Source organism: Melanotaenia boesemani, chromosome 1, assembly GCF_017639745.1.
Source record: "Melanotaenia boesemani isolate fMelBoe1 chromosome 1, fMelBoe1.pri, whole genome shotgun sequence".
NCBI lineage: Eukaryota > Metazoa > Chordata > Actinopteri > Atheriniformes > Melanotaeniidae > Melanotaenia > Melanotaenia boesemani.
In genome coordinates this window covers 5,589,181-5,612,332 of record NC_055682.1, presented here as the reverse complement: position 1 = coordinate 5,612,332, position 23,152 = coordinate 5,589,181, and the positions used below count along the sequence as shown (strand labels likewise).

Here is a 23,152-nt window from a genome sequence, read left to right as displayed (position 1 = left end):
TCATTCATACATGACAGAAAAAGAAACTTACACTGGCACATTTTCATGGGGTTCGAGATTAAATATAATATTATGAATGTATAGAACAAGGCACACTTTAACTGTTTAACAGGCAGCTCTCTAAGAAATGCAGTAAAATTATACTTACCATACAATAAAATACTGAATAGGAAAAAAAAAAACAAAACTCATGTAATGCATCAGTCAACCTTAAATACACTGTGAAAAATTAATACCACAATTAAGCAAAATAAAACATGAACCTCATTATATGAGTGGCTCACAAGTAGTCTTGTGATTTAAGCTTGTTTTCTTACATAAATAAACCGTGAATTAGTATATTGTTAAATATAAGTATAAAAAAACACATCATGTTGGACGTCAGTCTATTATGTTGTTAGTTTTGGTAAAATGTTCTCCATTTCAAAGTTTTATTTTATTTTTTTAAGTCATTACTATACCAAATGTTTATTCTCTTACTTTCAATATGTTACATACTTTTTTGTTCTTGTAAAATGTCCGCATTATTAAAAAGGCCAAACAATGAGTTTTAAGCAACAACATCGTAATGAAATACATTTGCATAATCCCTGCCTAGTAGCCAGTTTGATACACCTAAGAAAAATCTTTATTGTAGTCACATAACATCACATCCATCTCAGTTGTTATGGGTAACATGAAGTGGTGGTCAACCAAGCTCATTACAGGCCAGAGCATATGAGACAAATATGTTGTTGATTGTTAGAAAATGCTGTACGTTTGTGTTGTTAAGGTTAGGAGGGTTCCTCATAAAATCATAAAAATTGAATTTTTATACTCAAGGATTACAAAGAGATGTTGAGAGGTCTGTGAACCTTTCTTTGGGATCTAAAGGAGCTGAGTCAAATCCTGTCCGATCACCTGGTTAAAGTAAATAACTTTGTAAATAACTTTACTTCCGTTGGTTAGGGTCCATCTCTGTTAGCTTCTGCTGTGTTGTAGGTAAATTAAAGTTCATGGGTGATAAAGGTTTCAGCTGCTTTCTTGTTTTTCTCACCACAATTGTGGTTTCTAACCAAGAACATATGAGTTATAATTTTAACTTAGGCTAATGATTGTGGCAACACAGACTGGCTCCTATGAGGAATCTAGGCCAGGGATGGACAAACTTGGTCCTGCAAGTTTTAGATATTTCCCTGTTTCAACAAACAAACATTTAAATGAATGGATCATTAATTCATTGTGCAGAACCTGACAACAAGTTGGTGGATCTATTTAATTTGAATAAGATGTGTTGGAGCAGGAAAACATGTAAAAAATGTGCAGGATAGTCAACAGCTGAGTGATACAGCAGTTTCCACACATGTGGGAACAACAATATTAAATCACTAAAATCTGTACTTGTGCCATAAAACGTCTTTATCCCAACACTTTTCACTCATCCATAAAAAGTTATAGGCTTCCAAACTTCCATGTTGTCACCTGCTTGGTTGTATTTAACTTAATTTTATTCCACCTATGAAAAGCTTAAATCTGTCTTAAATGCCATATGAGGATCTATGTCATCACATAGCTCAACATTTTTAAGGTACCTAGAGCATGAACCTACATCTGAACTTTGAAAATACTCTGACAACATCTGATATTGTTCTTGAAAAATGTTGGCCATTATGATTTGTTTGGCCACCACTTCACTCACTCACCAGAAGCACGTGAACCTAACAGACACATAACTGAATACAAGCAATAAACAGCAGTCTTGTTGTCTGCCTCTTGCAGTCAAATTTCTATTGACATCAAATGACCAGTTGGAGCAGTTGGAAGTTAAAATGATGCATTTTGAAGAAACGATGGCAAAAGCTGCAGCAGCTATGCACCGTATGAGGAGTACTTTTTAAACCCTGAAGGAGGTCAACCTGTTCAAGTAAAAGTTAGCAAATTAAATAATGAACACTTAGATGAGCATAACATGTGCCAGAACATTGTTTTGCCATCGTATAAATGTTATGATCCAAAATTGCATCTGGAAATGGATTAGCTTTGTCTCTCATTAACAAGCATTTTAATACAAACAAGGAATAAATGGTAATTGGAAATAGCTAGTGGATACAAGTCTTCTTTTCAATCTGTGGTTCTATTATTTCCATCAGAGCATTAAATTGGATCATCGAGATCCTGAAATATACCTGAAAACAAGTGGGATAGTTCAGTGGCTTTTTGTCTCTCCTTGATCTTGACGTCACATTGAATGGTGACTACTTTAAATTACTGAGGCGACCATTAAATGTGTACTGTTTATCCATCACAGATACATTAATCAAAATCAGTGTGCAAACGTTTTGTGCATAACCATCTTTGTCACATGACAGACAGATTATAAAAAACTATGAAAAGTACAGATTTATGTCAATTTTCTGTGTAAATGTTGGCCAGACTGACGCAAATCTCATCAGTATTTAACACTTGCAGCTGTAGATCACAAAATATTGCATCTGGACAAACGATACTTAATATATAAAATAAAAGGAGTTTAAACATTAAATAAATCTGGTTCATGTATTTAGTGGAATTCAGTACAGCTATTGTTTAAGGAGATTTTTCTTTTAAGTTTTCACACACATAACACACAGACAAAAACAATAAAAAAAATAAATGCCTGCTGTGGGAAACCAGCAGAGTTCAGTCAATGTTCTTCTCTTTGGTATTTGTTTAAAGGTGGGCACAAGCATCCACCTAAAGTGCTCTACCTGGTACAATAAGCTGGTCAGGCTTTTAAATAAACGTGGAGTTCTTTTGGTTTGTTCATGTGACAAGTTTCAAATAAAGTTGAAACCATCAACGATCCAGCTGTCATCTTCCTCCAGTGATGTCACACTACAGGGTACATCAGTTTGAAGATCCACAATGAAAGATGGCTGATGAATAAACTATGTGCCTCATTCTCTGACAAACACCGTCACAAACTAGACTCTTCTTCTCTGCTCTGGTGGTTGTTTGGGTCCTCTGTTGCTGCAGAGCCTTTCAAGCGGTCGCAGCAGTTCGTCCTCTCTGGGTCTGTATGGCACCACATAGCTATCCTCTTCCAGCAGGATGCGGTTCAGGGTGTGCTCGTAGTTTATGTGGCGACGCACCATCAGGATGTACTGTTGCCCCACCTCCAGGTGAGGACAGTCACACACATTCGGGACCCAGAGGAACTCCCGGTGCTCCAGGCGGAAGCGGTTCCGGTAGGTGTGGATGATCTGAACATCATACCGAGTCTCCTGACCTCTGTAAAGCTTCTCTATCACTCTAGCCCGAAATACTAGCAGAAAATATAGACAAAAGTTAGAATGATGTCAAAAAGTTACCAAGAAACAACAAAGCTTTAAAATAAATCTTACCAAAGTCCTTTTGGCAATACTGTCTCTGGCGCTCCCTTCGACCTTTAATCCTTAGACATTTCCAACAATGCCCTGAGGGATAAACCAGGCAGAGGTAAGCTCACATGTACAGACATAATATATACAGTAAGTACATTTAATTGTAAAGAACTGATTGATGCATGTTTGCAATTTATCTTGTTGGTGAACATTTATCAGACTTAAACAAGTCTGACGTCATGCTGGTTGACACGTTTACACAGGGTTTTAAGAGGGAAGTTATGTTTCTATGGAAATAAAATAGCAGCAAAAATTTGTGATACACTTTGGTGAGATCCACTGAGCTCCTTTATTAATCAAGCTTGGTGTGTGCTTAGTGTCTGAAACTATTTAGAAAGAATCTGATTCTTTAAGATTTCCTCATAATGACTGAGACGAGAACCTGGATAACTTTGGTAACTTGGGTAACTTGGGTTATGGTCAGCTGTTTGTTGAAGATGAGGAGTAAAAGTAGTGAACATACTTCCAGGTGAAGGCTGAGGAAGTCGGTTTCGATGGCTCTCCTCCCGCTCCAGGCGAGCTATGGGCTGATGAGGGTGCTGGTGGCGGTTGTGGTGAAAAGACTGACGTGGTGGCTTCAAATGTTTTAAAACTTCAAGACAAAAAAACACAAGTTTTTTAGTCAATGGTGGAGCAAGTGAGAGTCTGATCTAGCTTCTGTAACAGTGTTAACACAAGTCATTTTTTGTTGATATACAAAGCTAAAAGTAATTCTGGTGAGATCTTTTAATTATCAATCAGAACTAAACAGCCTTTAAAATCTCTGCACTGTCTCCCTGAAGTACAATTTCACAAAAAGAAACTCATCACAAAACTGAATTTCATATTATAAAAAGATATAAAACTACAGTATATCCACTGAGTGTTTTTCATTGGCCCTTTTTCCAACCAGCACTTCAACCTGAACCAGGTCTGTGTGAATCCATCTGAAGCAGACTGCTTACCATTTCAACCCTCTGCCTATTTTCAAGGCATCTGCTCAAAAAAGTGCATACCAGTAATGAAAAGAGTATATCTATGCAAACATGAGGTTCATTTGAGCAGTTTTGGAGTCAAAGTAAAAGGAACACATGTGAGACTTGCTGAGATGTGTAAATATCAGTTTGTGTTGCTAGAAATGCACAAATGATAAAAGTTCAGGTTCTTCTAAAAAGAAAAACACTTTCAGGAAGAATATAAAAATCCCTTTGGAATGATCGATTTGGATGATCCAAAGAAAGCAAATAAATGCAAAAAAAATGCATAAAATTAAAAATAATTTATGTATCCCAGAGGGAAATTTTAATGTTGTAGTAGTTTTAAAATTTAATCAAATGTTTTAAACTAACACAATATTATTCATTAGAAGACAATGCCTCATTTCTTGAGGGTGATGACTGCTGATCAGATCCCAAATTGAATAAATAGTGGTCATCAAAATCTGCTATACAAGATTTTAACACATGTATCCTTAGTCTAAGGCTGCAACTTGTCCATCCAATCAATTCTCTATACTGGTAACCCTAAGGTCTTGTGTTAAGCCTTTAAGGCTTTTTGCTTTAGTTTGAGTAATCATTGTTACTTTTAATTTTTTGGGGTAGACCTGTATCCTTTCTCTGTAATTTTTGTGATCTTTTTTAGTTATCTGTGCTGCTTCTGTTGTGTTTTGTTGTTTCAGTTTGTTCGGTCCATTGTTTTTTTTTTGGTTCTTTGATTTGAGCAGCACCACCCGCCCATCTCTAATGTTTGTTTCTGTTATTTTACCTTCCACCCACCATAGAACAATAAATTCCCTGTTACTCCCTTTTATATCTGGGTATCTTTATTTCATGTAGCGTCCCCTTTCCCTAGCCGAGCCAGGGTTGTAACACTGGTTCTTTGAGGGGTTTATTGCTGACGTATTTGATGCTAAATTAAGAGTGAACACCAAGGCCGGCTTTACGCAGGGGCAAGAGGGGGCAGTGCCCCCTCAAACAAACATTCTGCCCCCTCAATCAAATGAGCCGAAATGGGCAAATCTCTCCAAACGCTCTCTCCCCTCTGTACTGAACTCTGTGTGTCGGAGCTTCACAGGATCCATTGTACTGTCTTCAACAAGTCCTTCCCACCACCACAGAAAACAACCAATCAGTGTTTAGTATGCAAATGAGTTGACATACAGCCTGATCTTGCGGTGTCATATTTCTCCCCCTCGTAGAGAGAGCGGCTGCTGAGCTCCAGCGGTAAAACTTATAGAGTAAAGCTCTGTTAAATGTGTTGTAGCGATACTGAATAAATACTTATAATAACAGACGTATTTATTGCATCTATTCTGTCAACTGGGGTTTGTTTCTGTTCTATTTAAACGTGTCTACGCCTGTTAGTAGGAGCAGTGATCAATCACGCACGGGCCATAGATGTGACTGCCTCCTCGGTACAATACAGACTGAGGGAAAACGAGCTGCACATATGAGACCCCTCAAGCTCCGCCCAGCCTTTAGTTCAGCATGCTAGTTTGAAGAAAAAAATAACAGAAAGTTTCACTCTACATTCCCGCTGCTTCCAGCAGTTCAGCTCAGAGCTTCATGTATGCCTTGTTGGTTCTTAAAATTTTGATGAAGGATCATTTAGTTTTTACTCATTTTCATTTATTATTATCATTATTTCCCCCTGAAGATTCACTGCCTTATTTTGGTAGGGGGTTTAATTTTTTGCTCTGTTATTGTTGTGCTTGATAGTTATGATTCTTTAATCATTATGGTCTATATACAGACAGAAACAAACACACAGATAGTTGAGTTTATTGTTATTAGTTTCAAATTTATTCAAAATGCTTAGACATCTAATGGCTGTCCAATAGGGCAATTGTTATTTTGTTGGTTGTTAAAGCTTTGATAATGGATCATTCTTTTCTTTTTTCTTACTTCATTTTGTTATTGATATTTTCTGTTCCCCCCCTGAGGGATTGCCACCTTATTGTGGTCAGGGGGTTTGCGTGCCTCAGTGACTCTAAGAGCTATACCAGCAGGAGCTTTGGTTTCAGGTGGGACACCCAAGCTGGACAGGTCTTAGAGTAGAGGCCTGACAAAGTGCAATCCATTTCTTTGAAGTTGGACTCCACTAACAGCACAGTTCCGTTAAAGAAACACTTAAAAAACAACAACAACAAAATGCTGAAGTATGTACTCATAATGCCCCCTTCAAATTTATGCCTGCCCCCTCATGTATGCATTCCTAGAACCGGCCCTGGTGAACACCTGGGAACATTTTGGAAAAAGTGCCAGTAATTGTTTTTGTTTATGCAGGTTTTTTATACATGTTGAAATGTGGGATTGTTTCCAAAGAAAGAACTGGCTCCTCGCCAGCATTGGCAGCATTCTGATAGAAAACAGGCAGTAGAGTTCTCTGTGTTTTTAGATTAAGGTGATTATAACCTCATTATCTCCTGTTCCAAAGAGATAAATCATGACCTTAAAGTTCTCTTTGTTGCCTAACACTTGCCACCGTTTTTCTGGCAACAACATAGGATCAGTTCTGTTTGGCAGAAATCCACCAGCTGGAAAATATTATCTTAGAGGCTACTTAGATTTACTCCAATATTGGATGGAGTCCGACTGAAAGCACAAGTCCTTCGGCAGTGCATAGATTTCCATGTGACTGTGAGTATGTAAGGAGTAAAGGAGATATTCAGCACATGTGTATTACAAACTTATCAGGAGAGATAAACCAGGTACATTCCTCAGAAGCAAATTTTTCTAAAAAATAATTTAAAATGTTCTCATTTGCTGCGAGGGATAAAAGGAAGATTCCCTATAAACAATCTGTCTCCTACATCAACAATGTCTTTGTCAAGTTTTTCTCCTTTAAAATAAGAGTTCCAATAACTTTGGTGCACTGTGTTGCTCTTTCCTACTTCCTGGTTCCTTATCCAATCATATGCGACTCCCCACGATTGTCTAACAACAACAAGGCAGCGTTTGGTATTTTATGTCTGCAAAAGAGCAGCAGCGTGCAAGGATGAAAGCGGGTAAAAGAACCGGACCAGAAATAGTTTCAGAAAAACCTAAAAAAGCCTCGGCATCCTGCTAAAAAAGCAAACAACTAAAACCGGAATAAAACGAGGATCAATTTTGAAACGCTCTCTGTGTTTTTCTCTTTCGACTGCAATTCTGATTTGAAACACTAGGTGTCAATGCTACTTACTTTGCCTTTAATTTCTTAATCTTACCTTGAAAGTAGGACGGCAATCCAAAACATAACAGCTGAAACTTTGTGGGCTTTAGGAAAGTCAAATGACATATTACACATCTGTATCCCACATTATGATGATATACTCTCAGTGACTATTTTATTCAGTACAATTGTTCAATTGCTTGTTAACACAAACATCTAATCACTAAATTGTCTTGTTGATGTCAGAGGAGAATGGGCACACTGGTTGGGGATAATAACTAAAAACAAAACTCAAGTAGCCACTGTTTACAACCAAAGTATGCAGAATACCATATCTCTATACACAGCATATCCTACCTTGAAGTAGATGGGCTACAGCTGCAGAAAACCACACCGGATGCCACTTTTGCCAGCTAAGAACAGGAAACTGAGGACTCAATTCACACAGACTCGCCAAAACTGGACAATAGAATATGGGAAAATGTTGCTGGTCTGATGAGTCTCCATTTCAGCAGCAATATTCAAATGGTAGGCTCAGAATTTAGTATAAACAGCATGAACACATGGATCAATCCAGCCTTGTATCAACTGATCAGGGTGCTGGTGGTGTAATGTGTGGGGTATCTTTTCTTGGCAAACTTTGGGCCCCTTAGTTCTTACTGAGCATGGTTTAACCACTACAGCCTACCTGAGTATTGTTGCTGACCATGTCCATCCCTTTAGACCACAGTACAGCATCTTCTGATGGCTACTTCCAGCAGGATAATGCAACATGTCATAAAGCTCATATCATCTCCAACTGCTTTCTGGAACATGACAATGACTTCACTGTACTCCAATGGCCTCCACAATCAGCAATCTCAAACCACAGTAGACTATCATTGGAAGCAACTGTTAGATATATGTTAAACATGGATGCTCAGTCAAACTGAGGCATCACTTAAGAAATGCTTTGGTCAGCTAGGTAACCAATATACTGACTGTCACTATGAAAGGCACAATGTTTCTTTGCCAAGATGGAAGAAGTTTAAAATTGGACAACCACTGGTGTAGCACTCCACCAATAAGACCTTAGAGTATTGTGACCAGACTGAAACCATTGCTCAGTAAAAGGCTTGGAAGAGCAGGTTGGGAGTTTGCCAGAATGATTCGTTGATAAAAAGAAGTGAAATATCTATCTATCTAATAAAACAAAATGGAATTATTTGACCAGATAGCACACAGGAAGAAAAATGGGCTTTACTTTGTTAATACTATCCCAGCTATTAAGCAAGGTAATGGAAGTACGATGCTGTGGGGATGTTTTGGTTGCACAGGTAGGATATTTGTCAGGATAGATGTGAAAGATTGAAGCAGACAAATATTGAACAATTCTGCACAATAAACATTTACACTTTAACTGATTAGCAGATTCTGGGAAGACTTTTTCTTTTAAACTCATGTTTTTATCTAAAGGATGATTAATCAAGCTGAGTGTGGGTCTTACACCAGTGGGGTTGGGTGGTCACTGGGGGAGGCCGGGTGGTGGTGGTGGTAGTAGTAGTAGTGGTTGAAGTGGTTGGTTGATTCCAAAGGAAGTAGTTGGCAGTATGGTGGGCCTGTCGCAGGGGGCTTCTCCTCCCATGATAGAGGGCGTACTGGTCTGGTGGCAGCCAGTACTCATACTCGATCCCTGAGTTTCTGTCTGTGGCCAGAACCTGTGCAGAAGAAGAGATAAGAAGAGAAGAAGAGAACATGTAGGAGGTCTGTAATCTTTTTTCTGTGCAGTTTTAGCTTTCCAGCTGCATACATTTACATTTCCAGATGCATCTAAAAGTGTTTGGACATGGCCAGTTTCTGTAATTCTAACTGTGTACTCAGTTAAAGTCAAGTGACTTACTCTTCCATGAGAGTGCCCTTAATGTTTTAGCCTAAAAGACCCCTTAGTTTAGGGTTACTGAAACTAAACAGAAAGTGTAGCTCTACAGGATTCATGATTTGTCCAGCAACTACTATTACTACTCAGTGATCCTGTGCCATTGGCAGCCTGCCATACTCATGTCATAACATCCCACTAGATAAGACTTTGAATAATGAGCCCTTTCTCTCCATTTCTTGTCATGTCTGTTCCCATTTTTCATTTTTTGATTTTATTTTTTCTTTTACTCATCTGTCCAATGAATCCAGAGCTTGAGCAATGAGCTTCTAAAACTGTTTTTAAACATTTTCCAACAAAATCTCATCTGGCCTTTTTGTTCTCATATAATATAGATGGTTTGGATGTTGAGATAAACCCTCGGTAATCACATCTGACACCTACCTCCTTGGGATTCTTCACTTGGATAAATATTGTGTAGCAATTTTATTAGGATATCCTGCTATACACTGCAAAAGCTGTCCTCTCTGGCCTTCTGTGACTTTTTGTTTAATTGAGCTCACCAAAGTGCTATATAATTATAAAAGTGGATTTGAAATTCATTACTTCTTTTTAAGAAATTGTCAAATTGTTAGTTTGGCTCCTCCTTAAGTTTCTGCCATCTCTCTGATAGGTGACATGTTGAGCCTTGTTTTGTGTTTTTTCTTTTTGTTTTTTTTTGTTTGTTTTATTCTTCACTCCTATGGTGAATTTAGAGAGACCAGTTAACCTAACATGCATGTCTTTGGACTGTGGGAGGAAGGAGGAAGCTGGAGTACCCAGAGAGAAGCCATGTATAGCAGCAATTCACAGCAAAGTCATCTCAAGGCTCTTTTAAAGATCCAATTTAATCTAAGTCATTGTAATCCAATTGTAATAAATCCAATATATGACCCACAAGAGTCTACTTTATGATAACTGAGTTCATATAAGTCAATTTCTAAAAAAAAAAAACATATTGCCATCAGATTGCATAAAATAAACTCCAGACCTCCATAAAGTATTTGTGAGGATTAAAGGCATAACTAAACTAAATGACAGTTAAACTTTAAGGTAAGGCAAATCAATTTTTGCAAGGCCTATTTTTTTCTTCTTACAAATGGTTTTTGCTTCAGGGTTTGTGATGGTTGTCAGGATAAAGGTTAAGCTTGAGCATGAGAGTTGTAGTTAGGTTTAAATATTAAGCCATTTAACCAAGCGCCAGTTCTCTTGGAAGATAAAAATGCTATGTAAGAGTTGTCAAGTAAAGCTATATTATATTTTCTGCTTTTGCTAATAGTGTTACTGCAGCATTTTAGTTGGTAGCAGGTATTTAGTAGCTGAGTCAGGTCTGTTTGTGATAACCAGAATATCTAAAAATTCTCTTATAGTTATGAGCACCATGTGGGGAAAAAAGCCGTTGACTGCTCTCATTGAAGTAGATCTGATTTTAATACCCAGTGCAGGAGTTTCTCAAACAGTAGAATTTAAAACAATGTTAGCAGATTTTTAGTTTCTGTAACTTGTTTTATAAATGTCTTTTGCAAACACATCTTAAAAGCAAATTGTAAATAGTTCCAAGATCAGTAGTAAAAAAACATGACTGCTAATCACAAATTGTACTTCATAAATAGGGTTTTGTTATATTTCAAGTGTAAAAATGACCTAAAGTGAAGATTATCTTATAACAAACTTAATTCTTGTTGCAGCATCTTCAGGGATTCTTACCATTAGATGCAGGTCTTCCTGGGTGGGTCCTGGCACCTCAAAGCTCTCCCAGGTGTCTGCTGAGCGTCGGTACAGAAGTTTCGTCCCAGCTATGTTGTATTCGCCCGGGACACTGATCTTCCAGTTACCATTGATCAGAAACTGGGAGTGACCATTCTGCAGTGCTGTATGAGGGAAGAGAGTCAAATGAAAGAAGGAATTCTTTTGTGTAATTTCATAACAAAATTATAAGATCTGACTTCTCATATAAATGAGTCAAGTTGACACAAAAGACAAGTCAGAGGCAGAAATATGCCAACATGCTAAGCAAGGCAGCCTCTTCTAAGTGAAGGGAGAGGCATTTTCCATGACATGAGATGGAAATGAGCACCTTCACCTGCTTTGCCCCGGTGGTTACATACAGTTGTTATGAGCATCCCTTTCCAAACCACAGTGTGTGTCATTTCTGGGCTGGTTTTTATTTAGATCCCATAAACAAGTTTCAGAATAGATGTCCTTGGTGATTGTGTTGCTTGGAAAACAAACAGAGGGTCAAGAAACCAGATGGAGCCTCTGAGCCCCTCCTGCCCAGCATGTGTATGTATTTGTGTGTTTAATCTTACCAAGATAATTCCTGCTGTTATCGGTGACTCGGATATGTGTGGCTCCAGCTGGTATCATAGCCACTTCATTGTACCCGAAAGGCCCTCCTTGCAAACAGAGACACTCAGTCAGAGGCTTGACTTGATTCTTAATTTTTAATCTGTTTAACTTCTTTACTTATTTTGTTTTGGAGAGTATTCTTAATTTACTAAACATAAAAACCTGAAAAATCTCTTTTTCCACAAGAATTCAAACACTTCACCACTGTCAGCAAAGGTAATCTGTAGTGTTACTGGGAATTATTTTCCCAGCTTCTCCCACATTTTTGTCATAAAGCTCATCTATAGTTACTATAGACACCTCAAGTTATTCTGTACTCAAATCAATTGAACATATTGTCTAATTACAAGCACATAGCCTGACAATTTATGAATTGAACAGTTTTGTGGTGGTTTTCCTGCTGTTCAGGATGTTTTAGCAGCCACAAGATGCTCTTCAAGATACACCATGTAACTTTTTGACCAGAAACTCTGCATTCCTGACTTGTTTGATGGCATTTATTATGCACATTTCTGGAGCCGCCGCTGCCCAGCAATGTCCTGAGCTTGAGAAACCACACTTCCCAACTTTTTCTTCTGGGATGCTGCTTAACGTTGCAGCTGAGTTTCGTTTTATGCACTGCGTCACACGCTAGCAAGCAGATATCAACACAATGGCCATTTTGAATGCACACTGTGGCTAATTCATTAAAGAAATGCAAGCAGACATTATCATCAGAAAATAGGAAAACAGAGAAATGGACAGAGTAAGAGATAACACATGAGATAAGACTGATTTTTACTGGCTGTAGTAAACTCACAATACAAGTAGGATGTAAGATGGATGCCGGGTTAGCCATCGATAGGGAGTGTCACTGAGTTCTGTAGTGCGTCTTTAAATCATCGGTTCCAGAATAACATGCCGCTTTGGCTTTCTCTGCACAAAGTTTATCATTTATAATAAAATCCAGCACAGTGCCTGAGGAAATGTCAGTATTACAGACAAAGGATGACAAGATCAAGGCCATTTGCCCTCCAGTCTTTGGAGGAACCTTCACACTTGTGGAGAAGCTCATGAGAGAAAACTTCAAGGCTGCTGTTTCACCCAAACAAAGTCTTTATTATCAGTCTGTTTCTTCTTGCTCAGTCTGAGCATTTATGACCCTGCGTTTCATCTCTCAGCTCAGTTCTGCTAACACAAAGATCTGTGATAGGAAGCGACTGTTACCGAGCAAAGTCCCAGACCGAGTCAAACCTTAAAGGAGTTCGATACCTTCTGCTTGTGTGTCTGCACGTGTGTGTGAAAATATCTTCCTCTTATGGGAACATGATGGTTTTTGTCTCATCTAGACCACTGTTTCTCAGTACTGGTCCTTGGAGCCCCTGTCCTGCATGTTTTAAATGTGTCTCTGCTTCAACACATATGGTTGTGATGAATGAGTCATTAACAGCTTTGCTAAGAACTTGGTGAAAACCTGTTGAGGAGGTCCATAAATTTTTATCAGGCATGCTAGAGAAGAGAAACATCTAAAGCATGCAGGGCAGTGGATGTAGATCTTTTTTAAACATTTTGAAAGACAGTGAATCCAATCATTCATCAGTGTTTTTTTCTCTTCTTTTAAGATAGTGTCTAGTGCCTATGGACAAACCAGATAATACTCTACAGACTTGTTTGCTGCGTGCAGAAAAGGCAGACAGAAAAGGTTTTGGTGGCATTGAGCCAGGGTAGCTTAAAGAACTTTGTTTTTCTCCTCTTTCATCCTGAAATTGTAACCACTGTAATTTAGAATCTGTTGTTAGGTAAGTTCTTTCTTAAAGGTAGGCAACTGCATTTGTTTGCCAAAACTGTTACCATTGCTACTTCACTGGGGCAGCTAACAACATCTTGATGAAGCTTGCATGACTAACGACATATGGCAATTATTCCTAGTGTTGATCTGAAATTGTTGCAGTTCATTTCTCAGAGATACACTGAGGACTGTGTGCGGTTTGTGTGTGTGTGTATCCTACCTGCCTCCAGACCATTGCTTTGGTACACGCTCTTGTGGTGAAGGCAGGTGGTGTTTTGTCCGCCACACACCATGCAGGCATCTTCTTGCTGCTTTGAACCCAAGATGAAGTCACAGCCAGGCTTCTGTATGACCACGCAAAATACACAAAAGGTTTTGTTTGCTGGATAATGATGAGAAGAAATGACCCTCCCATTTTACACATATCCTGTTGCGAAAACCCTAACCTTCTTATTGCTCTGTTGCAGTTAATACCGGCAGGCCTTGACTCATTTCCCCCTTCTTATATTTGTATATCTCTGTCATTCCCCCCTCCTACAAACAATTACTCTGGAGAAAACAGCACCCTGGGGCCTTATTAGGAGGAAAGAGGTTGGAGAGTCACCTCTGTAAACATTAACATGTCAAAGCAAAGAGAACTGAGGATGAGCTAGATGGTTTATGGTGTGGAGAGTCTTGCTGCTGGATATATTTCAGTGGTCACTTTACTCTACTGACCTTCATCTCCACATCTGTGGAGCAACTTAATTAAGTGGGAGGGTTCCACCCAATCCAGCAACAATCTAGTGAATCTATAATCAAACCTCCTAAGCCCTTTGAGGACACAAAACACTCTAAGCTTCTGGGTGAGCAGAACAGGAAATGAATCCTCAGTGACAAGGTAGCCCAGTGCACTCAGAGAGTCACCAGTATGACATGATGTCATGTTGATTTGAAAGTGAAATGTCCTATTTTTGCTCAACATATTATTTCATGCTGGTCAGTTCTGACCTGGACTCTTTTTTATGTAGTTTGGCTTTTTCCAACAGAAATTATTAAGATAAAAACTACAACTTGTCTATTGATCATCTAAAACTATTACATAGCATCAATGATGAAATCTCCAAATTATTTGTAATTTCATGTCGGAAATGGTGAACCATTCCTCACCTTCACTTCCAAAAGACATATAAGAATTGCTTTTATACCCATCCCTGTTTTCTGTCTTTTGTTGCTCCTGTGCCAAATTTTAGTCCCACCTATTTAATGTTGTGTTAAATTGGGCTGTAGATAACAATCATGGCTTAGAAAACTGCCAAAACATATGCAGTGTAAATGAAAAAAGAGAAAATATGCAGTGAATTAGCATCTACACATGCAGCACATGCTTGCACAGTGTCCAAACCAGCCACATGTTGTGCAGCCTAATCTCAGTATATGACTGGCAGTCCACACCAGCTGCAGGCTGCATCTGCTTCCTGTTTCAAGTCCTGCACTGCTCTGACCTCGACCAGCCTGAACGTTTGGCCCGTAAATCCACCCATTTACACTTCATGCCACATCTAAGCATGTATACGCACACACTCACATCTGTAAATACCTGATGCTCAGCTATTAAAAAAAAGGCTTTGACTGTGCGTGTCCTCTTTGTAGCAGATGTGTCTACGGAGTATTATGTGTATGTCATTACGCAGCATGTTCAGCAGGACCGAAGGGACACATGTTCATTTCCGTTCATCCCATCTGTGTGAGGGTGATGGAGGTGATCAGAGAACTGGCTGGAAGTGGAACTGTAGAGTTTATGCTCAGCAGTTAGCTGTCATGCTAACTGAAGGCTGCAGTCCAAACTGGTCAGTGCTCTTTGACATTCATCAGTTTAAAAAGACAATGTCAGCTTTATTTATATAGCACAATTAAAAGCCTTTAAAGCCTTTAAAATCCTTTATAGTAAAAATAATCATCAACAGTAAGAAACAATAAAAAGAAACAAACTGTGAAATAAAACATAGAAATATCCAGTAGAGTCTACTCACACTGATGTTGCAGAGGTTTTTTTTTATTGTTTAACTGCTCTTTTATCGTCTATTTTTTTATTTTAAAATAAAAAAATATGACATTTTGGTTAGCTTTTTATATACTTTCTGTTACTTTTGCTTCACACCTGTTTTCTGTTTTAGCACACCACTGCTTTGTTCCAGCATGCACACCTGTTTGCAGTCTGCTTCTGGACTCATCTTGGCAGACTGTCTTTGCATCCAAGTGTAAAGCTTTCCAGCTGTTTCACTTCCTAATTTTTATTGTTGTGTTTGAGATGTTGGACTGTTTGTGGACCCAGCTCCCTGGCAGTAAGTCATTTCATGGACTGATTACCTGCACTTTAGGGATAATAAGCTAGAGAATTAGTATCACATATCAAATAAATTGTATGAAAATGGGAACCATGTTGCTCTAAAAGCTGCATAAATAGATCTTTTCATATAAAAACTTAATTAGAGGCTCAGTTGTCTCACCTGAAATGCTAAATCAACTAAATATATCAAACAACCCCACAGCTCTGCATACATTTTCTGACTATTTAAAAGTTCTTGTATAGTTTTTCAAAAATCTCACACTGAACTTTTTCTAAAAGCAGCAGCCAATTGATCCCAGTGAATAAGATCAGAGGTATTCATCTAGGATTACCAACTAGCTGAATAAATAGCAGAACATACTGAAGCTTCTGAAGAGCAGCTTGAGAACAAATACCAGCTGTTAAGTAATGAATACCTGTGACATGCAACTCAATCTTCAATTAATGCAACTTAATCTGATTTGTTTTAATGTGCTATTTTGAAAACACAATAAATGAGGACTGTACACTCAGAAAGCACTAACACACACATTCTGCATTGTCACACTCACCAGACAATGTCCGTTAACACACACGGCTCCTGTCTCCTTGCCGCAGGTTGTGCCATCAAGCACATGACCAAAGTTGTAATAGAAGTTGTGTCCCAAGGCCAGGCAGCTGAGTTCACAGGGGCTGGAGCCTGGCAGGAAAGATCGCCAATCAGTCACTCATCAATTTTATAGCAAAAAAGTATGCAGAAAAAACCTGCTGGAGGATAAAAACTGTCAAACATCACAGAGAAAATATTTAATAACACTTTGTGCATCTAGCAGGAAGTACAGGAATAGATCCTACAGTCAGACATGAGTATACGCAAGTGTGGTTGTGATGGGAAATGTTTGGGAATGACAGATATCATTCACATGATTTTTAATGAGTGCTTGGTTTTTAATCATGTGGAATAAATAATGAAGTTTGTGTGAGTTGAAAAAATCCAAATTGAACCAATAGATGAGAAGTACAAAAGTAACTAAGGTTAAAACAGGTAATTTAAGAGAAGAAGGCTTTATATACTATATATATATTTAGTATAGTACTTTTCCAGTCAGTTTGACCCCTCAAAGGGCTTTACACTGCATATCACACTCATCTATTCACACACACACACACACACACACACACACACACACACACACACACACACACACACACACACCCCGATAGGCACATCGGGAGGCACCGTGGGGTTAAGTGTGTTGCCCAACATGTAGTCAGTGAAAGCCTGGAATCGATCCACCGACCTTCCAGTTGGAAGACAACTGCTCTTCCTCCTGAGCTACAGCCGCCCTGTAACATTTTTGTGATCTTATTCTTTTCTTTCTTTTTTTACAGCATATAACTACCATGTATTTAAACCAGTCACACCAGTGCCAACAACCTGGAGGCATGTCGACAGCCATCTACCTACCATCTTAAAGGTCCCAATATGGTCCCAATATGGGACCTTTAAGATTTATAGGAATAAATAACAATATATTCTAAGTGATTCCGCTGGCCTTTTGTGTTTTGTGGAAAAAGTGGCTCTCCTATTGACTCTCATGGAAATAATAGTGAGGATCACTACTTTAAGTGGAAAAAAGTAAATTGGATTGCTGACCTCCATGAAAGGTGGTCCATTTGAAGGAGTTTCCTGCCATCAACGGCCTGTCATTGAAGGCAGCGCACTGCATTTCTCGGAAATCCTCCGAGCCAGGAGGACATTCCTGTACACACAAATACACATTATGAAGAATCTGCCCGGTGAGCTCACAGTATTGATGAGCTACTAAATGAATAAATATTAAGTCTTATGTCTAAAGACGCCATCTCACAAACTTAAAATCAGATGCTCAATTTAATGTGAAATTTAACTTATTTTGAGGTATTTCAGTGCAAAAAACTTTCATGTTACAATGTCATAAATTATGTGAATATGCACAAAGACACAATATCAGAAAATACAGTAAAAAGAAAAGTCAGAATTTGTGACTGTTCCCTGGAAGATCTTTCAAATGAACAAATGGTGACTTGAACTTGCATTGAAACTTGCTTAAACATGCTGCAGCACATCTGTGTGTTTTTCCTTTAATCAGTGTGGGCTATACATACACACACACACACACCATCGGTGACCTCACAGCAAGTTTCAGTACAATAGCCGATCTGATAACTGACTGGAGAGTTATTGTTTAAAATCCCTGAGTTCAGAGAAGTGCAGTAAAAACTCAGGTTGATATGTGAGTAAAGTTCCAGATCACACCCTGAATGGCCTTGGCCACTACGCCTGTGCTGAACACACCTGTGTGACCAATTTGTAGAGCACATATCTGCCATTGTTCTGAATGGCTGATTTTGAAAATCAATGTTTCAGAAGGAAAAGCTTTCAGCTGAATTGACCTTGGTGTTGCAGATCTTGTATTGTCGAGGATCTCCTGCACATGGTCCACCAACTGGGTTCCTGAAACATAGAAAAAAAAGAGTTTGGTAGGATTAAGTATGCTATGTAGTGAGCAAGTTGTCCTGGCATCTCAAATTGACTGCACATAAAAGTTTTCAAAGCCTGGGTCTATCAACATAGCATTCTCCCCAGGATCTTGTGGCCCCTTCTTGTATATGTCATCCCAATCTCTACAGTTGAGTCTTTAGAGAAGAAGGTCAGCAACCACCTTCGTAGATGGTTTGGGCTACCAAAGAGCTTGAACATTGCTCTATGGGTGCAACAACAAGCTACAGCTGCCCTTCAAATCCTTGGAGGAGGAATTTAAGGTGACAAGGGCAAAACAAGTGGTGCAGTACAGGGACTCAAGCAGTGCAAAGGTAGCCAAAGCCGGAATGCAAGTGAGAACTGGCAGGAAATGAAGGGCAGAGGAGGCTGTCCAAGAGGCAGAGGCAAGGCTGCATCACAGGAGCCTTGTGGAAGCACCAGGGGGATGGACAGGCAGCACCTTGTACAAGTTTGTTTGTATTTTATTACTTGTGGCATCTCAAAGTGACTGAACATAAAAGTTTTGAAAAGAATTTTGATAAAGTTTTGTCCCAAATGGATTTAAGATCTTTTGTAAAGCTGCACAGCTGCATGTAAATGATAATAACCATGTTGCTACGGACCAAAAGATTGAGTCCAATGACACTTGTTTGTCACTTTGTCAGGTCCATCTTGCTGGTACCAGGTTGGACCCCTTTTTCCTTCAGAACTGTATTAATTATTGGTGTGACAGCTTGAACAAGTTATTGGAGGTTTTGCTCCATATTGACATGACAGCTTCACACAGTTGCTGCAGATTTTTCGGCTGCATCCATAATAAGAATCTCCCGTTCTACCACATCCCAAAGCTGCTCTATTAGCCTGAGATGTGGTGACTGTGGAGGCCACTGGAGTCCAGTGAACTCATTGTCTCATTAAAGAAGGCAGTGGGAGATGATCTGAACTTTGTGACATGGTGCATTATCCTGCTGGAAGTAGCCATCAGAAGATGCTCCACTGTGGCCTCGACATCATTACACCGCTAGCAGCCTGAAGCGTTGATACAAGGCAGAATGGATCCATGCTTTCATGATGTTTCCACCAATTTCTGAGCCTACCATCTGAACGTGGAGCTGAAATTGAGACTCATCAGACCAGGCAACGTTTTCCATCTTCTGATGTCCAGTTTTGGTGCTAGGTTTGAACAACAGCAAACAGTCTTCATCATGTCTACATGACTAAGTGCACTGAGTTGCTCCCATGTGATTGGCTGATTAGATGTTTGTGTTGACAAGCGTTTGAACATGTGTACCTGATGAAATGGCCATCAGTCAGCTTTTATGACTCACTCTTACCTGCTAGTGTTTATTAAAAAGACTTTCTTTTCAATTAAAACATGCAACACAGAAGTTTATTTTAAACTAATTACAGAAAATGTATCATATTAAAGCAGTTTTGATCATTCAATAACTTTTTAAAAAAAGGTCTCACTTGCTTAAACATATTTACCATATTTAAGTTCAAATATATTTCAAATTCTTCAAAAAAATACATCCCAGATACCAAAGGTTTTGGTGCAGTCTTACCTGGTGATGCAGGTGCGTGTTCGCACAGAGGCTCCGCCCCCACAGCTTCGTGAGCAGACGGACCAGCCGCTCCACATGGCCCACTCGTTTCTGAAGTGCAGCTGACGCCGTGCACGTGCCAGACGCCCCGACAAAGTCTCACCGGCAGGACCCCACACAGAAACCCAAGAGGCCTGACAAAGACGGAGACCATGAACAAAAGTCTGTCAAGTTATAACACAGATAGATTTTAGAGAAGTAAGGCAAGTAAGTCAGGTTTAGTTCTACAGCACATTTTATGTACAGGACCATTTAAAGTGCTTTGCATAGGGTGCAGTAAAAGCATTAAACTTCTTCAGATAAAACTTTAAACCTTTGAAAACCCGAGGTCCTATATCTTTTTTCTTTATTTTATTTAAAAGGCAATGTGCAGGTACATTGATTATTTATGAAAAAATACATGGCTGCACCAGATTTAGCATTATGCTAATTTCAATCTGCAGCTGGAGGATGTTGAAAACAGATGGCCAGCCTTTGCCAAAATGGCCATTTACTTTACTTTAGTAACTTTACTTGAACTGTTTTTTTCTGTTCACTTAACAGAGTTGACCTTTGCAGAGATAATGTCCACATACTATGATTTGGTAAAGGTTTAGAGCTACTGCTTCACAAATAGTTCTAAAGCCAAAAAAAAAGGGGGGCCCAACCCGGTACTAGCAAGGTAAACCTAAAAAAGGGACGAGTGACTTTAAATGTCAAACTCACAAACTTGACAAAAACAAATAAAAAATAAATAAACAAACCCCACAGACTTCCAGTTTACATGCTGAAGTATCTTTACTCCACACTGATTATAAATTTGTTCCTTACTTGTAAGTTAGTTTAGGTGAAAGCATCTATTAAATTAATCTGACGTCTGAGAGTTTAAAACTTTCATAATATGAAATACAAAACCTCTCATGATAGGTTTGTGTCACCTTGTTTCGTTTTATTTTTCTCCTCACTCCTGCACTTATAACATGACTCTCTGCTCTGTAATCACTGCAGCATCACTACAGCAACATCCTGCATGTTCAACGCTGCCAGTCGGCAAATGGCAGCGTATCTGTCAGAAGCCAAAAACCTCTGCAAGTCGAGTGTGGAAGAAGAAACTTGCTGAGAAGAAACATGTTGTGGGAAAATATGTGATTCCTAACTAAACCTGTTTTATTTATAGTCAAGAATCTAACAGGTAGATAAATGTTTTTTTTTCTTTTGTACAGACAGCCTTGGGAGCCTGATGGATCAGGATCAACACAGCCAAACAATAAAAGTGATTAGAGAAATCTCAATGGTGCTCCTCAAACACATTCCAGAGTTTGTGCCCTGGAGGAGGACTGAAACTGGCAGCCGTCCCACCGGTTTCTCATACAGGAGTTAGAGTACACACACACACTTTTAACTCTTTACACACACTTTCAGGAACTGTTTTCACTATTACTGTTGAAGTACTGGGATAATCAGCAAAATGACCATAATGACTCAGACATGATATGAAGAAGAATATGTATGAAGCAAGAACTTAGCCTGATATGTAAGACCTTGAAAATATTTCCAGGTGGTAGTGCTAGCCGGCTTTGAATCCAGAAATTAATCTTTGAAGAGAAAATGAGACTCAAGTATAATAAAATGGCATCAGGCAGTAAGCCACCTGGATATTTTTTCTTCTCAGGCTTCATTATTTCATTACTGATATATAGTTTAGGCTTTAAATGTTGTCAAACCAACACAAAGCAGCAAATCCTCAAATTTATTAAGCTTCAACGTAAGTGTTGTATTTTTTCTTACAAACTTGACAATATTAATGAAATATTCTGCAAATAGACTAAACAGCTGGCAGACATAATGTTTAACCAGTGAAGAAACAAACCAGATTAAATTAACACTACTGATAGTGAAATTAACACTATCAGAACTAATAAAACCTTTATGATATTTAAAGAGGAACTGAAATGAGAAAAGGAACAAGCAGCTCTTATTACAGGCTGATACACTTGGTCACAACATGGGCTCAAAATCTTAATATTATACCTCGTAGGAAACATTTATGCATTTGATTTAGTTCTACTGTCCAAAGTGTGAAATTTAAAGACATCTAGTGGCTCAAATTGCACATTGCAACCAACTGAATGTTCACCTCCTACCCCTACAGGACTTTTATTTTAGAACTTATTCTTTGTGGCAGGGCTTTTTACTTTTCCATACTGCTGGTCCTGAGGACAAATGTCACATGGACACATGTAAATGACAATAAAAGAGCTTGAACCTTGAAAAAACTGGAAAAGGCATTACTAAAGTCGGTATTTGGTCTGTCCTTGCAGTGCCACTGTAATAGTATGAGAGTACAACATGTCTGACGGGAAGTAGACCCCTCTAAATGTTACATGTTGGAAATGAATCAATCACTAAGATTTGATTTGTGTAACAAATAGAGACTAGTTAGAGAACATACCCTGACGGCCGGTCGTTCGTTCAGTCGTTTGTTCATTCATATTGGTGTGTAAAAACTCTTTAGTTTGATAAGCGTTCCTCAACTGTTCCTCAACATGCCCGGTCTCACCGAAAAACATGTAATAGGCAATTTTGTCTACATGTTCTAGATAGAAGTTTTACAGTCTGTTTTTTAACAGCTTTGTAAATAGTAAGATGGCTACACATCCCTGTGTATGTTGTATGTTGTAGGGCAGCATTCACATGACAAGATTCTTCATGACAAAAATCATGACTCATGAGCTTTAAGGATATTTTTGTAACTATTACCATGTATTATTAAAACATGTAGATCTAACCATGTAGGCCACTTCCATTCATGTCAAATCATAAAACACAACTAAGATACACAAATATGATTTTTTTCCTGAGTTCAATCAGACATTTGTATAAAAAACAATGTTATTTTTAAGAAAAAAAAATCACATTCCGTATATTATTTGTAGATATAAAAGCAGGATATAGTGTAAACCTTCCTTCTTTTTAGAGTTTCAAACCAAGTATTTAAAAAAATATATTTATAAAAAAACCAAGGTAGTACAGTCTGACTTTATAAAAGTTACACACCACAAATTTGTATATTGGTAACTAAAAAAATCTAAATTACAACAAGACATTTTGGTTGTTAAAACAAAATAAATTGAAATGATTATTACTGTATCTATGTTTTATTGATATTTTCAATGTGGATTAATGCTACTGGA

General features: G+C 38.5%; 1 protein-coding gene across 2 annotated transcripts in view; it reads right to left on the bottom strand.

Moving 5' to 3' along the window:
• Positions 1-193: 193 nt before the first annotated feature.
• Positions 194-23,152, bottom strand: part of adamtsl5 (ADAMTS like 5) — a 37,888-nt gene continuing 14,929 nt past the window's right edge. The window contains exons 3-14 of one of the 2 annotated variants that reach the window (XR_006010513.1): positions 19,941-20,113; positions 18,288-18,348; positions 17,509-17,614; positions 16,424-16,551; positions 13,764-13,887; positions 11,736-11,822; positions 11,134-11,297; positions 9,019-9,229; positions 3,865-3,993; positions 3,363-3,434; positions 2,377-3,283; positions 2,238-2,247 (exon numbers count right to left, since the gene is read on the bottom strand). Coding sequence is in view for 1 of the 2 variants with exons in the window: in XM_041986376.1 (XP_041842310.1) it covers positions 2,943-3,283; positions 3,363-3,434; positions 3,865-3,993; positions 9,019-9,229; positions 11,134-11,297; positions 11,736-11,822; positions 13,764-13,887; positions 16,424-16,551; positions 17,509-17,614; positions 18,288-18,348; positions 19,941-20,113 (1,596 nt within the window). In the remaining variant the exon portion in view is untranslated. Of the gene's footprint in view, positions 3,284-3,362; positions 3,435-3,864; positions 3,994-9,018; positions 9,230-11,133; positions 11,298-11,735; positions 11,823-13,763; positions 13,888-16,423; positions 16,552-17,508; positions 17,615-18,287; positions 18,349-19,940; positions 20,114-23,152 lie in introns of both variants that reach the window. The other variant, XM_041986376.1, reaches the window with a different exon arrangement.